Source organism: Gallinula chloropus, assembly GCF_964237585.1.
Source record: "Gallinula chloropus genome assembly, chromosome: 4".
NCBI lineage: Eukaryota > Metazoa > Chordata > Aves > Gruiformes > Rallidae > Gallinula > Gallinula chloropus.
The window spans coordinates 85261667-85279003 of NC_140088.1; the positions used below are offsets into that span (position 1 = coordinate 85261667).

General features: G+C 54.2%; 1 protein-coding gene across 1 annotated transcript in view; it reads right to left on the reverse strand.

Moving 5' to 3' along the window:
* Positions 1 to 1212: 1212 nt before the first annotated feature.
* Positions 1213 to 17337, reverse strand: part of RNF24 (ring finger protein 24) — a 30292-nt gene continuing 14167 nt past the window's right edge. The window contains exons 3-7 of the mRNA XM_084262778.1: positions 13969 to 14118; positions 7602 to 7644; positions 6643 to 6684; positions 3853 to 3932; positions 1213 to 3036 (exon numbers count right to left, since the gene is read on the reverse strand). Of these exons, the coding sequence (XP_084118904.1) occupies positions 2898 to 3036; positions 3853 to 3932; positions 6643 to 6684; positions 7602 to 7644; positions 13969 to 14111 (447 nt within the window). The 5' untranslated portion in view covers positions 14112 to 14118 and the 3' untranslated portion in view covers positions 1213 to 2897. The remainder of the gene's footprint in view (positions 3037 to 3852; positions 3933 to 6642; positions 6685 to 7601; positions 7645 to 13968; positions 14119 to 17337) is intronic.

Sequence of the window (17337 nt, forward strand, 5' to 3'; positions counted from 1 at the left end):
CAAACCATACTCCCAAGTAGGTGCATCAAAACCAACTCTGCTTGTGAGCTGCTGCCTGTGGGCTCGGCACACTGAGCTCGGTGTAAAATACCAGCTCAGCTCCCCGGGGGCAGCTCCCCCCTCAGGCAGGGGGCCCGAACCAGAACCAGCTTCCCTGTGCCTGGGAGCTGCCCCTGGCCCTCGGCCCCGCACGGGGCTGGTGACGTTAATCAGCCGATGTGGGGACTGCACAGAACCCTGCATGGAAACCTCTGTGGCATCCCTGTCCCACCACATCCCAGGGAGCTGAAGCCTGAGGGCAGGAAGGAAAGGAGGCAGGAAGGAATCACCTTGAGGTGTTGGGAACCTCTGGAGCGCCCTGTCCTGCTGCTGGCTCCTGGAACTCCTCTTCCTGTGGATGCTGAGTAGCTGCTGCGTGGTCTGAGGTCCAGCACCGAGGGCCCTGCTGTGCTGCCTGTGCTTCTCTGTGCAGTGTTGGGTTTCTTCTCACAATAAAACCCTGGTTATTTTCATACACTCCAGCGTGGGGGGTTTGTGTCTCACCTGGAGCCACACAGGGATGAAGAACCTTGATGTCCTTGAGCATCATCAAGGACATGGGGTGAAACGGGTGCAACCCAGCCCTTCACCTTCCAGTTGCCTTTAGCAGCTCATTAATTGCCAGCAGCCCTTAATTGCTGCTCAGCCCCTACCCTCGCCGTCTCTGGAAATGGCCTTGCACGGTGCTGGGCGGGGTAGATCCCTGTTCGCCTGCTGCTGGCCGTGAGGGGCCCTTTGCGGCTCGGTGGACGCCGCAGCCCCTCCGCTGCCTGGTCTCTGGGACACCCCCCAGCCCCCCGCCGCGGGCCATGGGCGGGGGGCGGCTCTGCCTTCCCTGCGGGAGGGGAAGCACAACGGGGGCGGCGAGGGGGGGCGATGCCCGCAGCACCGCGGGGCCGCCGGCGCTAGAGGGCGGCAGCCCCCGCGCTGGGCGGGGACGGGGACAGCGGGACAGCGACAAACCCCCCCTCGGGCCCGGAACGCGTCGGGCAGCGCCCGGGGCGCTTCCCCCAACCGGCACCGTGGGAGCGACGCGGACAAGGGACACCCCCACCCCCCAACCAGCCCCATCGGCAGGGCCACGGCGGGTCCCAGCCCTCCCCGGGGTGACACAGGGCTGAGCCTGAGGGACGCTCCCGCTTTTCCCCGGCCCCGCAAACACACCCCCCGCGCTTCCAAAACCTGCGTTTATTTACATTTCAAGTCAAATCACATGCAAACCGCTGTGTGGTTTGTTGGGTTGGTTTGTGGGGTGGTTGGTCTTTTTTTTTTTCCTTTCCTGGTTTTTCCTTAAGAATAGTGTGATTAGCAAAAAAGACGCATTATTAGAATTTTAAAATAGCAATTAAATATACAAAAATAGAGCTTACAAAAAAAAAACAAAAAAAAAAAGAAAATAAAACCCAAACCCCCCAAAAAATCCCCCAGCGAATGTTTTTAAAAAATATTCTGCTGCAGAATTCGTAGTGTACAAACACGTCTATGAGGCTCCGCGCTCCATAAACAGTCCCGGGGGTAGCACAGTATTTACAGGGGGCGGGGAACGACACCCGGAGCCTTCCCAGCCCCGCGCCCGGGGAGAGGGGGGAAGGAGGGGAGGGGAAGGGGGGGATGGGGGCGGGCAAGCCGCCACCGTGTAATACTGAAACTCCTCCGTCCCCCCCTCCCCTCCCCAAAAAACAAACCCCAGGGGAATAAGAGCTGCAAACACGACAGGGAGGGGTAGAGGGGGGGATCGGGGCATTTGCTACGGTGCCTGGACTCACCCTGCGGGGGTGGCCGAAGAGGCGAGGGGGTGGCACAGCATCCCCCCCTCCCCAGCAGCTTCTGCACCCCACGGCGGCTGGGCTGGGTTTGGGGGGGGGGGTTTGGCAAAGGAAAACGCTGCCAACTGCCCCTCCCCCGGGGCCGGGATGAGTGACGGGACGAACCCCCAGGAGGGGGGTTTTGCCCGCACTCCCCCCCCCACCGCCCCGGCCGCGGTGGCGAAGAGGCAGCGGCCGGTTCTCGCCGTCGGCGCTTTCCGCCAGGATCGTGCCCGCCGCGGGGACCGGGGGCCCCGCTGAGGTAGCCCATCGCGCCGAGGAAGGGGGCAGCCCCCCCACCCCACCGGGGGGAGGGTGGATGGGGAAACCAAAGCCCAGGAGCCCCCACGGCACCACGTCCTGCCCGCCCCGGTTAGCCCTTTCGGAGCAGCGGGTCCCAGCCGAGGGTATTGCTGCGCCCGGGGGGTGCCAAGACCCGATTTTCTAGGCAGGGATTGCAAAGGCGAAGGTGACCTCGCTGAGATAATGGCCAAGCGAGCGGGGCGGGGACCAGCCGTGCTGCTGCGGGACCCCTCCCTCCAGCCCTCCAGCCCTTTCGATGGCGGCTGGGGGGGGACGCGGGGGGCGGCGGGGCTGGGGAGCGTACCGGGGCACTTGTGGGGGACGCCGTGGGCACTGCAGGGAGCCGTCGGCATCATCGGGGCTCCCCATCGCTCCGCCGCGCCCCACTGTCGCTTCCCGGCAGACGTCACGCTGGAGGAGCGATGCGCTGGAAGAAGGACGATGTGCAGAGTGCCCGCAGACCCCAAGCCCCCTCCTCTCCCCCAGGAGAGGGATCGAGCCTGGGCTCGAGTGCGAGAGCCTTCACCCCGGCACGGCTCCGCCGAGGCTGGTTTTGGGGGCGTGGGGCTTTACTGCTTCGGCTGGGAGGGAACGTTTTCCCCCCACTAAAGTGCTCCGAGCTCCCCGTCCGGCCGCCTGCGCCCTCTCCCGTCCCTCCGTGCTGGTGCCGTAGTGCTTTGGTTGTCTCCGAGTCCCCGGGGCCGGGTTCGGGCCCCCCCCCGCAGCGGGGCAGTCCCTGGGGCGGTGGAGCTATACGATGTTCTCCGCGCCGGGGAGGGGGCCCTGAGGGGGGCCGGGGTCCTGCTTGCTGTGCAGCTGGGCCAGCTGCAGCACCGGCATGTTGCAGAGCGGGCACACCTTCCGCACCTCCAGCCACTTGATGAGGCACCTGGGGGGGACACACAGACACACAGACATGGGTGGGGGGGTCACTGCTGCAGCCGGTGTCACCCGTCCCACACTGTTCATCACCATTTAGGTGTAACTACTTATACATGGTGTGTGCACACAGGTTTTCTGTTCACAGGCATCACACTCTCTCTGTAACATCTCTGTGTGTCTATGAGAGATGCAGATGTGTCCACAAAGCCCTATAAAACACAGGGACACACACCACGTACCTGTGACTCTGCATTCCATACACAGAATGTATACAGGTGTCACAGATACACACTGCACCCCACACTTTGGCAGGGGGGTTGGACCCGATGATCTCTCCAGGTCCTTTGCAACCCCTGTGATTCTGTGATTCTATAATGTGTGTGTATTATACCTATAAAATTCAGTGCTTTACATTTTAATAAAGTACATATATATATATATAACTTATAAATCCCAGTTGGAATGGACCCAGGAGGATCAGGGAGTGCAGCTCTGGGCTGGGAGCTTGCTGCAGTGGTGCTGCAGACGCACTGCACGTGTCTCTGGGAACACACACACACACACACACAGAGCTGTGCAGGTGCCATCTGGGACTGTGTGAAGCCCATTGAGATAAACAGCAAAGTGGTTTTGCTGGCTCAGGACAGGACCTTTGCAGCTCCAAATGCTCAGAGGTCTCCAACAAGGGGGGGTTTTGGTGCGATGCTGCTGGAATCAGGCCGGGAAGAAACCCCAGGCGAGCCGCAGCAGCAGCCCCAGCACCTCACCGGGGCTCAGCCGGATTCGGGGCAGCCCCGCACCGCGCCCCAGCTGCCACACTTACTTTCTGTGGAAGGCATGTTTGCAGGGACAGATCCCCAGCTCGTCCTTGGGCTTGAACTCCTCCAAGCAAACAGCGCAGATCTGAAAGATGTGGGAGACAAGGAGAGAAGGTGGTCAGCTGCTGGGGAGCAAAAAGAGACCACTCTCCCCCCAAAAAAACCCCCCAACCCTCCCCCTAAGTGATGCCCTCTGCCAGTTTCCATCTTCTCCCCAGCGCTCGGTTGCCTTTGGTTGGGGGGGAGGGGGAAAGGGCAATTTGTTTTCTGATGGGGAAGAAATGTTTGGGAGGTTTCTGCCTGTTTGGGAGGTGAAATCCCTCCTGACAGCTTCCCAGAACTCCTGCCCAGGCTTTGGGATCACAGGCTGGGGCTTGGGTCTCCCTTCCCTGGTGGAGCACACCCCAGAGCAGCAGCTGCAAGGCTGGGATGCATTTTGACATGTCAGAAGGTTTTAGGGTGCAGGGGGAGGGATCCACGCTGGGATTGAGCTGCATCCATAGGGACACCTCTGGGAAAAGGCAAAGGGCACATCCCCATCCCCAGGGCTGAGAAGGTTGGTGGCTCTTTAACCAGGGGGCAAGAGACCCAGCTGAAATCACATCCCCCTGCGCTGCTGGTTTCTCCTGACCCACTGTGGATATTCCTGGGGGTTTTGGATATTTCCAGCTGTTTTTTTCCCAGCCCCCCTCAGCCTGGGAGTTTCCAACTGCCTGAAACAAGGGCCAGCCCCGCTGGGGACGTGCCCGGCAGCTGGCAAGCGCCGCAGGAGGCTCCCGGCTTTCCCGGGAATGCTGGGCCTGTCCGTCCTTTCCAGCCACCCAGAGCTCGTTGGAGACCTTTTTTATGGAGCAAACAAATGCCAGCGCAGCCACTCGGGTGGGTGCCCGAGGAACAGGGACATCTCGAGCCCTGTGGAAGCCTGGGAGAGGCAGCAGGATGGAAAAAAAAAAGAGGGGAAAAAAAATAAGAGGGAAAAGCAAACCCAGGAACACAGGGCTGAAGGGCTTGGTGGGGACTTTCCCCTCTGCAAAGCTCTGGGTGAGCCCTGGCAGCCGCCCCGTGATGTTGCAAAATCCACACACCCCCCCTCCTCCACCTCCCCCGTGCTCCGTTCTCCAGAGCTGCTTACTGTAAATACCAAACTCCAAATGCCCAAAAAGGGATGTTTTGGAAAGAGCTGGAACACAAAACCCTTCCAGCCTTTCCCAAATCTCCGGGAAGAGCTCAAGTTGCTCCACCTCCTTCCCCACGGATCCCTCGTCCTCCCTGAGAGGGTTTGGGCTGGGGCAGCTGTGGAGATGATGGGAACAGAGGTGACAGAGGAGGATGGAGGGTTATCACTGCCAGCCTGGGCTCTGGCACAGTCCCAAGTCCCTCCTGCAATGAGCTCCTCACCTCGGGAACTGCTTTTAAGTCTACTCAGAGCAGAAACACCCCACCCCCTGCACGTTAATTTAATGGGAGAGGATCAGAAAGAGGGGCCTCGAGCAGGGACCGCTCCATCCCTCCACCACTCTCCTGCCCTTGGGACTCAGCCCCTCGGTGTGGGGAGTGGAGGGTGAGGAGGGTGAGGTGGAAACCTGGGACAGGCTGGTGTTGCTCTGCTGGGGAACTGAAACAAAGCCAGTAAAAATAGCAGCTTGTGAACCATGGGAGCTGGTGTGGAACAGATGAGCAGCCTCCTTGCTTCCAGGGGCATTTCTGTGGTCATGAGGGGGAAATAAAGCCAGCCTGTGTTGGAAGGAGGGTTCAGGCAGATTGCTGCTCAACTTCAGCAGCAAAAATGGTCTGTAAACAGGGATGCTCAGCCCCAAAACAGCCCAGAGATCTGCAGAGAACAACTGATGGGTTTAAAACCTCAAGGAACAGGATTAGTGTAACACTGATACTCCCAAGATGTGTTTCAGCCTCCTGACACCCTCTTCACTCGTTAACCCAGAGGGACCCAGTGAGGGGCTACTGCTGTGCCCATATCATGGGGATGGGGCTTAAACTTAAAGTTTAACTGCAAAGTTTAAATCCAGTGTCTGCTGGGGCTTTGCTTTTCAGCTGCCACAGGCTCTGCCCTCCTCCTGAATCTCAAAAGAAACCCCCACGGTTTTGGGGCTGGAGTCAGGGGGTTTAATGCTGAATGCACCCAAGCAGATGCCCCTTTGCCTGCCTCTTCCAGCCAGCCCTTCCCTGCAAGGCTGCAGAGCAGGAGTGTGAGGGGCAGGAGCCCAGGGACCGTGTTTATCTTTGATTTCAATTAAACCCCAGCAGAGTTTACTCTGGCAGAGCTGCGCTGGGTATCGTCACCCTCCGACAGCGGCGGGGCCGAGCGGGGCCACAGCCACCAAGGGACACTGTTTACAGGGCCTGGCCCATGTCTGCCTCCCCTTCCCTCCACAGCTTTCTATCGTGGTGGCAGCAATAAATAATAGTGCCAAAAATAATGGTAATAATAATAATAATGGTAATAATAATACTGCTGCAGTAAAAGCTAAAGGGGACCCAGGGAGAGGGAGAGGGTTTGGCCCCAGACCCTTTGCAGACGTGGTTTGACTGGCTGTGTTAACAAGCAATCAGACTTGTGAAAGGGGAAAGCAGCACTGGGAAGAGATGGAGCTGTGGGCACAGCCCATAACCTGCCCCACCACACTCCCTGTGACGGGCAAGAGGCTGCAGAGCAAAGTCTTGGCACCCTCCTACCTGTGACTGCCTTTGCCTGTCTCCCATCCCCTCCCCAGTGTGAGGAAGAGGAGGGTGAAGGAGTGTTTGCTGCTACGCTACCGCCCCAGGGATGGACTCACCTCGTGTAGGTTCAGCTCCTTCACCTTTTCCTTGAGTATAACCTGTAAGACAGAGTGCTGGGGTCACGACACAGCTTCTACCATGAGGAAACAAATCTCCATACAGAGAGATTGAGCACCCAGTTAGTGTCCCAGTTGAACCAGGAAGCTCCAGTAAGCCCGGCACAGCCAGGGTGCACACCCGGATCTTCACACCCGTGCAGGAACAAGCACAGCTACAACCACTAACACAAGGTCCAAACCCAGGAGCTCTCCTGCCACATCTAAACCTCCTGAGCTCCTAGGCTGTGTAGCGAGCTCCTGCATGGACACTGCTACTTCATTTTCACTCCATCCAGCCTGAACACCTGGGGAGGGCTGTAAGTCCACGTGTTACCATGTCAGCCCAACTCCACCTGGTTTCCTGCTCCAACGACAGATCAGAAGCAGAAAAATTCCCCAAGCCCTGGGGAATAACAGGATGTTGAAGCAGCACCCCGAGGCCAATTGTTTGGTCATGGACATTAGTGCATGTGAGCGTGAGCAGAGAACAGCTGGGTTTGCCAAGGTGGCAAAGGTGTTCCCCAGGAGAGGTCGCTATGGGTGGTCCAGAGCAGCCAGGTCCAACTTGGGGACCAGACTGAGACCCACAAAACATTGTTTGATTGCCAGGGAAGTAAGGTGAGGGTTTGGAGAGGCTGCCAGTTGAGCTGCTCCAGGGGTGAAGATGTCCCCACCACTCAGGGACCTCGTGGAGATCTGCAGACCAGTAGGTGAGAGATGCTCCTGGGGTGCCCAGCCAGTAGGGAAAGGTTACATCAGCAGGGACAGAGGTTTGCCAGGATGCTACAACTTCACTTTGAAGACTGAAAGCCTCCTAAGGAGAAGAACAGCACCGGGAAACCCCATGGAAGGACTACCCCAACATGAATTTGGATGTAGCAGAAGGGAAGAGGACAACTTGCTGCATATCACCTCACCTGTTTGTAGGCGTAAAGCTCTTTGTGTGCTTGATGTCTGAGCCTGCAGTAAAAACAGGGAGAAATGTGAAGGTGGGCTAAAAAAATCAGCTTTACAGAAATACATCAAACATTCACTTCCAGATTTTTCATATATAAATATATATTTAAACATTTTTCATTTGAGAACTGAGAATGGCCACACAAAACAACTCATGCTGCCTTCCCAGCTACAGGGAAAAGTTGCTTCAGCAACAGCCAGCTTTCCCTGCAGCTGAGAAGACGACATCTCCACCCAGAAGCACACAACCTCCTGCCCATTTCCAATTTCCACCTCCCCTACTTTCCACACAGACATCACCTGCACTGGTAAAGAGCAGCAAAAGCTGCTGAGTGAATCAGAAGCTGCCATAAACCCACCCCAGTTTCCCCAGTGTCTTGCCAACAGTTTCTAGATGGGATGAGACACCTTCCTCCAAGCGATGGGTATTCAGAGCTAAGGAAAGCTCCACTCCTGCTTGAGCGAGGACAGGGAAGGAGACCTCCCAACTGACCCCCCCCATCATGGGTGACCTTGGGTGCCTCAAACACAGTTTTATCTTAGATCAATCGTGCTGCTTCTGCCTGTCAAGCTCTCAGGAAGAAGCACTCAAGGAGAGGTGATCCTCTTGATCAAGCAAAGGATGGTGATTTATCCCAAGACAACACTGGAGCAGAAAGCTTTGCAAGAGAAGTGATGGGACTTCTTCCATCTCTCACCTCCTGTCACAGGGGACAATTTAATAACCAGAGATAAAGAGCTTCCAAAAACCATCTCCCTTGGGATTTTGGGGTTTTTTATCCCATTCTCTCCATCCTCCCCTCTCCAGGAGATGCAGGTGGGAGCATCTGCCCCTGCTCCTGGGGACCAAGTGAAACCACAGACACAACAACCTATCACATCCCTCCAGAGTTTTCAGTTCAAACTGTTCTTAACAACACATCTTTCCATGGCAGAACAACCAGCAGCCCATTTTCCACAGCCTGGTGGAGCGCTCAGCAGGCATCAGCTGGCTGGAGAAACCAATTACACTCCTAAGAACAAGCTTAGAATAACCCCAAAACTAACATTGCTTCTCATTAGAAGCCAGGGCATTTAGTGCTCTGAAAACTCATCAAGGCTGAAGAGTTGGCCAAGGACTTTTAACAAGGGCTTGGACAGCTGTGGGAATACTTGCCCAGCCAGCCCAGAGCGTGATTTCAGATGGGAAACCCCTTTTGTCTGTAATTTCACCTCTCTGAAAATATTCTGGGTTGTCTTGAACCCTGACTGTTTCACCCTGAGCTCTCAGAGGCTTTCTGGCCCCACAAGGCTGCAGCAGGTGAATTCCACAAACAGGATGTAAAAAGGTATCTCTGTCCTTTTTGCTTGAAAACACCACCCCAAAACCTCAGGGGGCTCAAAAGTCAAGGAACAGGTAGAAATGCTGCTGCATGGCAGGGAACCTGCCTGCAGAGGCACAGGCAGGACAAAGGCAGGAGGAAGGCAGGAGCTGCATCCCTGTGCCAACGACCCCGAGCAGAAACACAAGCAGAAGATGCCTGAACAATAGAGAAAACAGGATGAAACCGGCCCAATCCGCAGGGATGCCGGCGGCTGGGAAACCGGTTATGAGAGACAGATGGGGCAAAGCCAGATGCACGGCTGGAGACTCTGTGCAAGGGGAAAAACTCTCCCAGCATGGGAAAAAGCATCTGTCTTAGGGAGCACCGAGCAGCCCATGAGGGAAGGTGTCATGCAGAAGGAGCCCATGGTGGTGGCAGCTGGGGAAGAAGCGTCCGCCTGGCCGTGGATCCCTGCGGCTCCCTGCTGCCGGAGGAGTGGGGATGCTCAACAGCAAGGGCTGGTGCTGAGCTCTATGGGGGAGGCTGCCAAAACAAACCAAACCACCTCCCTGAAGGCTACCATCAGCACATCTGGTCCCAAAGCGTGCGAGCTCAGTCTGCTCCTCCAGGCTTTCCTTTCAAAACCAGGATCCTGGGCCAGATGGATGCCGGTCGGACCTAGCAGAGCTGTTGGAATGAGACCCCAGATCCCGGCAGGCGCTATTCCCCGTCGAACCCAGGATTTCATCCATCTCCTGTCAAGAGCTGTGGCTGGGAGGAATTTCTGGCAGATAGCAGATGGGAGATAAAGGACCACACAGTGTCTTGAGAGCCAGAGTGTGGCCGTCACCCATCGCTGAATTTAAGAACCACTTCTTGCCATCTTTTCTCAAGCTTTCCACACTGCCTGTGGGGAAGGGAGCACCCCCTTTATCTGGGGGAGTCTGAATCATCTACAGGAAGCAAACAACCCTGAGAATAAAATGCAGAGGAAACAAATTTTTGCAGGTTTACCTCTGAGATCTGATTATTTGACCCTTTGCAGTAGAACAAGTAGAAAGGTGCTGGGCACTGGCTCTTTGCCCCATCACTGCATCACTCTGCCCAGCCTGCCTGGGCTCTCCAAAGCCAACAGCTGCCTTTGATCCTGGCAGGTCTGAAGGCAGGTGAGTGTCCAATAAAACAAGGCTTTTTAAGAGCTACGTGCCCTATGCCTGCTGTAGATGTTGAGCTGCTCTAGTCTGGGCAGAGATGAGCCCCATGCAACGCTCAGCACGGCACAGGTAGAAAGGATGCTGCAGCTTTTACCCAGGGCAAGCATGCACACCTTTGAAGTGCCTGGGAAGCACTGCCATCATTAGTTCAGCAGAGATGAGACACAAACAGCAGCCTGACAATTTTTGTTTCCTTTTTCTTCCCCTTTTATTTTTTGTTTCTCTTAATTTTCCCAAGCAGAGGCAGCAGCTGAGAGGGTGGGACCTGAGAGGTCTGTACCAGAGTGCTTCGCAGCAGCAGAACAACTCGAGATCCACCAGGACACTGACAACTGTTGGCTTTGCTTTTACCCAAAACTCCTGTTGGGACTCCATTTGGAGCCAACCCACTTCAAAACATCTCTCCTTCCTCCTGTTGGAGCAGGCAGCACACTCTGTATCAACATGGCTGCGACACGCAGCCCACGTGGCCTCCTTGCCTGGGGTAAATACAGCAGGTATTGGCTCCTCCACGCTCTGGATGCCTCCCCAGCTGGGGATGGGGAAGAGGGAGGGATGCTCTGATATAGAGGATGGTGTCACAAGCTCTGCTCCTTATCAGCCAAGTATCTGCTGATGTGTGAGTTGTGAGAGAGGAGGGAGAGGAAGAGGATGAGCTACGTTGCTTCCACACCTAAGCAGGGTCTGGGGAAAGCCATGAGCCACTGCTACCTGCAAATAATCCCTGTGGGCCCTGGAGCTCCCAATGGGGGAACAGACCCCCTCTGCCCTTCTCTGTGATGACACAGTGCAACCCCTGCTGCATCTGCTTGTTACATTAACACCTCTTTTATACAGCCTCCAGATGTAATCCTGCATTATAGCCACGCACCTCATTCCAGAAGGGGTCAGGAATGCATGGGGTAATCCAGGAGGCTTTAGCAGCTGGTTCAGGAGGGAGGAACATTCAATTTAAATTCAATGTCTTACTCTGTATACCAAACCCTCCTGCTGCAAGGCTGTGACCATTCACTTGCTGCACAGCCAGGCACTAGCAATGGCACCAGAGGGGAGTGACATGGCAAACCCTCCCTGTAGCGATCATTTGGGATGCTCTGCACTTGCTGGCACACAGTCCTTGTCCTGCTGTCCAACCCATGCTGGTGCTCAAGCTTTTATAGCTCACACAAGCTGAGGTTACCCAGCAACTTCAAAGGAGGTGGGTGCTCCTTGGGCACAGAGGCACAGCTAAACCCCTCCCTAATAGGGGCTGGAGGATTTTTGTCTGGTTCCATTTGGCCAATGCTAGAGCTGGGGGACGGTGGCTTGAAGAGCGATTAATAAAGTCTCTTTAGAGTTTAGGGCTATAAAGGGATCATTAGATGATCTAATCCAACCTCCCATCTATCATAGGTCGTTAAATAGCACTTCGTTACTCCTGGGAATGGGAGCCAAAACCTCTCATCCAGAAAGGCCCTCTGTCTTGAGTTAAAGACATGAGGAGACAGGGGACTTGCCACTTCCCTTGCTGGCTTGTTTCACCAGTTACTCACCCTCTCTCTTACAACACACCTCCAGCTTCTAAATTTACAGGTTTTCTGGCTTGATCTTCCAGACATTACTACTTGTTATTTCTTCTTTGGGGGAGAACACACCCAGCAAGACCCAGTGCCCAGGAAAATACTCTGGAAGTCCAAACACCTCTCCATTTTGCAAGCAAGATGTATAGATTCAAGCTCAATCTGGGCAAAACAGGTCCTTCAGCCTTCTGAACACCATTTGTCTTGTTGGGGTTTTTTTTGTGTCCCAGCTGAAATGGTAACACTGGACACAGATACAATATCCCAGCACAGACCTTGTTAACATCAAGCACTGGGATACAAATCACCTGGCCAGGGATGACCCCTCCAATCTGCCTCATCTGCCAGGCTGGATGGATGCATTACACCTTCAAACACTCTTTTTCTTGCACATAATTGTCTGAAAAAGTGGAGATACAATGCTCAAGAAGCCCAGATTACCCTTGAGTAAGCCTGAGTTTGGGCTCAACTGCAAGTTTTATGAGGCTTTGCTTTGTACAGAGCTGAAACTAGGTGGAAATTATACAATATTTAGAAGGCAAAACTGGAATCTTGCTTCTCTGGTCTATAAAAGCAGGGCAAAACATTGTCAGCACCTTCAGGATAGGAAGCTGGGCGGGACTGGCTGCTGTGAGCCAGCCAGACACAGTCTCTGGGGTGCAAGAAGAGACCATGTGTATGTCTTACAGTGATGGAGAGAGGGGCTGCAATGGATGCATGGCTAAGAGGGAGCTGCAGCCATCCAAAAAGTCAGAGGGAATGGAAAAGGGATGGAAAAGCTCTTCTGTGCCTTGGTGGGAGAGCTCTGTGCATGCAGGATTTCCACAGCCAGCAGAGCCATGGCCTCTGCTCCCAGCTGCAGGGAGAGGTGCAGCCAGCCCTGCATCCCAGGTTATCAGCCCCACTGCCACCTCAATCCCCAGGCACTGTGTGTTTTCCTGCCTTCCTGCTACTTTTCATCTGGATGGAAGAGTTTCTCCTCAGTCTTCTCCAGGCAATGTGTACTGGCAGCCCAGAAAGCCAACCATGTCCTGGGCTGCATCCTCAGCAGTGTGACCAACAAGTCAAGGGAGGGGATTCTGCCCCTCTGCTCCAGTGAAATCCCCTCTGCAGTGCTGCATCCAGCTCAGGGGTCTCCAGGACAAGAAGGATACAGAGCTATTGGAGCGAGTCTAGATGAGGCCATGAAGATGCTCAGAGGGCTGGAGCACCTCTGCTATGGAGACAGGCTGAGAGAGTTGGGCTGGTTCAGCCTGGAAAAGAGAAGGCTCTGGGGAGACCTCAGAGACCCTTCCAGTCCCTTGAGGGGCTCCAGGAAAGCTGGAGAGGGGCTGGTGACAAGGGCAGGGAGGGACAGGACAAGGGGAATGGCCTTCAGCTGCAGGAGGGCAGATGCAGAGGAGATGTGGGGGAGAAATCCTTCCTGGGGAGGGTGGGGAGGCCCTGGCACAGGCTGCCCAGAGCAGCTGTGGCTGCCCCTGGATCCCTGGCAAGGTTCAAGGCCAGGCTGGATGGGGCTTTGGGCACTCTGGGCTAGTGGAGGGTGTCCCTGCCCATGGCAGGGGGTGGCACTGGGCAGGCTTTGACGTCCCTTCCCACCCAAACAAGTCCACGATTCTATGACTCAATTAGAGTGGCCAAAGTCTCTCCTCAATGGCCCATAAAATTATTAAACGAAGCCCAAAACTAGAACAACCTTTAACCCTCCTGTCCCACATCCCATTATTCAGACTAACAAATCAACTGTGCATCATTAATCTCTAAACTGCGCTGTTGAATGAGCAATTTGTGTACAATAACGAACGGAGCAGGTTTTAAACATTTCTTAAGCACACAGTACACAAGTTACTCATTACAGAAGAAAACGTGTTGAAACATTAAGCAGAAAGCAGGGACCATAAAACACCCCTTTTCCAACCTTTTGGAGAAGCCAACCATGTTTTCATGGCTGTTTCAGTATACATACAAATAGATCTCCTGTTTTTAAAGTGAATAATGTAACTGCCCTGAGGGACTGGTAGCTCCTAACTGTGTTGGGCAGACAGCTTTGGTTCTCACTGTATTTGCACTGGCTCTACTAGGGATGAGCATCGAGCCCAACATGACAAGGGAAAGTTAAACCTCCCTCATTAGTATCATCATTTTGGCAAGACATGGCGATGCTGTCCCTGTTTTGGGATGAAGGGATCTGTGCTGGGCTCGGTCTGAACCAGGGCAGCTGTTGAAAGCAGATGGGGAAAATTCCCTTACCTGATCAAGTAGCAACAGAAGAGCAAACTGAGGATGAAGACAAAGATGGCTGTGCCAAAAACCACAATGTATATGTTGAGAGGCAGATTCTGGAATCCAATGTTCGGCATCCTGAAACTGTAATGCTGGAAGTCCGAGCTCATGGGTAGGCTGTGGAGACAGGGAGAAAACACATGGGCATGAGGCTCCTTTGGCAGCATGGGATGTCCTTTGGAGGAGGCCAACAGCTCTCCAAAGGCAATGGAGGGAAGGAGAGGACAGCCAGCAGTGCTGCCTTCTCTCTCCTCGCCTCCCCTGGGGTGAAGGCATCCTTGCCTGAAACCAAGCCCCCAGCTCAGTAACCCTGAACACAAAGCAGGGCTGAATCAAGGGGGGCTGGGTTTTTTCTTGTCATGCTGTGAGCTTCTCCTCCAGCTTTTTTCCTCTTTTCCTTACACACTTCATCCTTGAACTTAAACACTGACAGACAGCAAGGATCTGCCATCCACGCAGCCCCGGCTGCAGCCAATGTCCCCCACTCCCAAATTAATTAGCCCAAAATACTGAAAGCAACCAGAAAGCTCTGTAGCAAGGCAGGTTTTCCTTCCTTCCCCCTCCTGTGGTTTCTGAAACTGAGTCCTCATTCCATAGAAATGCTTCCTCCAAACCCACTGAGCACGCATATGAACCGGCACGGGTTCAACACGCCGCCGGTGCATCCCTGGCAGAAAGGGCCAAGGCATTCCTGTGCTGTATGGTCACACCACTGAGAAATTACAGGGGCCATAGGGCTTTGGTTTTGCCATGTGGGATCTCTGTCTGGTGGTTTAAGGACATTTTTGCAGGTTTCAGCTTTATTCCTCAACACAATCCCCAGCTGTTTCCCCCCAATAAAACCCTGAAGCACCCAGGAGTGGCACCCAAGAGAAAGATGTGATGATTTTGGCTGCTGACATACCCCATCCTGGACACATGACCAAGACCCAGTTAAACCACACGCAGCTGTCTGGGATAACCACTTCAGCATATCACTTCTCCCATGATTTTCCTTTTACAATCCATCACACAGGATACTAATATTTTACATTAACTCCAGCAGGGTGTTTCTCAGGAGTCAGGCAGAAATCCAGCCCGATGTAACCCCCCCCTCACTGCCACAGCAGTGATGCTTGCAACTTCTAACTGGAAAGAACATATTTATTTCTTCTTCCTCTTATTCCTTCCTATTGCAATCATTGTCTAAGCCATTCATCCTTGAGTGATCACAACCATCTCTAGCCAGGCATGAATTTCACCCACCCCCAGCTTAGCAAAGGCAGTTAAAAAAATACTCCTTGTTTTTCTTTCTGCCCACGGGAGTGAGCTGGACATGGCATGCAATTCAGTTTCACAACAAGCAGGGAAAGCACCTGCAGTCCAAACCCACTTTCCCAAATAAAATTACAGAGGGATAACAAAACCCTCCCCCGGAGTGGGAAGTTTTCAACAGCACATTAACTGCATAGCTCCTGACTTTGCATGGGGTGAGAAGACAACAGGGAAACCGTGGGACCTGAACCCAAACGTGCCAGGGAGCGATGCTCTAAAAAAATCAAAGCATCCTCCAAAACATCCCACCCCAAGCGGCATCCTAGTTCCTGCATCACCTTTCCCCCCCCGAGACCTCTTTTTTGCTGAGCCCTCCAGGTTTTCCTCTGCCTTCCCATCATATATACATCGCTCATATATATGTTACATGCTCCCCAGCTGCTGTGCTGGGAGCAGACTCACCTCTCCTCCCAGATGCTCTGCCGGCACTAGCCCCTCACCCGCACCCTCCTTGGGCCCCTCGCCGAAGGCAGCATCTCCGCCAGCACCGAACGCCCGCCCGGGGAGCCTCCTCGCTCCGGCTGCTTTCAGTTTCCTCAGCTCACTGGAAGTTTTGAGGCAGTTTCTGGTGAAGCCTGGATTTGATTAAAGCCTCCAGAGACCAACACGCATGTTCAGAAACTCTCCCAGCCAACGTGGAAATGCTACAAGAGCTCGAAGAGCCCGGCACACCCCCCCGCCAGCACTGGTGGGGATGGGATTTTACAGCACAGCAACCACCCAGCAGCTCCCCCTCCGCCACCAACAGCTCAGAGAAGCTGTTCTGCTCTGCAGATAAATTTTAAAAAGCCAAAACCAGCCCCCAAACCTTTGTTCCCAGCTCTGGCAGAGTTAATGCACAGCTCAGCGCAGGCTTGGGTTTGGTGTTCATCTCCGTGACGTTTGCTGGGTCAAAGGGATTTTAGACGGTTCAGGGGCTCTCCCCTTGGTCACATTCATGTGACAGAGGTCGAGGCTCAGGCTGTCCCTGCTTGCCACTGGGCTTGTGTTGATAGTCACTGGTGTTGGCCAAGGTAGGGCTGGCTCCAGTGCCTCAACCACCCATGAGAAAAAACAAACATTCTCTGTCCGGGAAAGCTTCAGGTCATTTTTTGCAAGGAAGGAGAGATCACTCTTGGAGAAGAGACAACAAAACCGACCAGCACTGGAGTAGGTTTTGTTTTGTTTGGGTTTTTTTTTTCCTTTGCAACTGCATTAACTCGTGATGCTCTTCATGCCAGAGCCAGGGGCTTCAGTTCAGCTCTCCCACAGGAGATGCCGCAGCAGAGATGGCAGGTAAGGAAGATCCAGGATGCATTTAGGGCAGGCAATCTCACTGAGCCAGAAAAACTCCTTAGCCGTGTCCAGCCAGAGCTGCAAAGCTCTTCCACCAGTCCCCACAGCCACAGCACAAAACCACCTCAGCCAAAGGCAAACAAGCAGTCAGTAGAAACAGAGCTGCCATCCCACACACAGCATCCTGCTCTCTTCCCTCATGGTTTGCACCAGAGGGACATCAACCACTCAGAAGGACGTTTTGTGGTGACCTACCTGCCAGCCATACTGTAGGAACTTTGCCTCCCGAGGACAACCCTTTGGTCCCCTATGGTACAAGTCCAGCGAGTCCCACACCAGATTCATCCAACCCCCCTGTGAAATAACCTTCTCCACATTGGAGCTGCCCTGGTTCTCTCTCCCCCTGGCTGCAGCAACAGCTGAGAAACGTTATGGCAGAAAGGATGGAGGTTAGAGGGGAAAAATTACGTTAGCCTGCACAGGATCCAGGAAACTGTTAACTTTAAGACTTCACTGAAATCTGATGTTTTTAGGCAGCCAAGCTTTGGGGTTGGGTTTTTCTCTAGGAGAGCAGGGGGAAGGAACTGTCTTTTAATCTGCTTCAGATTTGGGAGCACGCAGCCAAAAGAAATAAAAAAGGAGCCGTAAAGGAGGATAAAAAGTTTCTGGTGCAGAACAAAAGCCTCCCTGTTGCTCTCTCTCCCTGGCCAAGGCATTTCAGCCCAGGCAGATTCCCCTCCTGGGGCA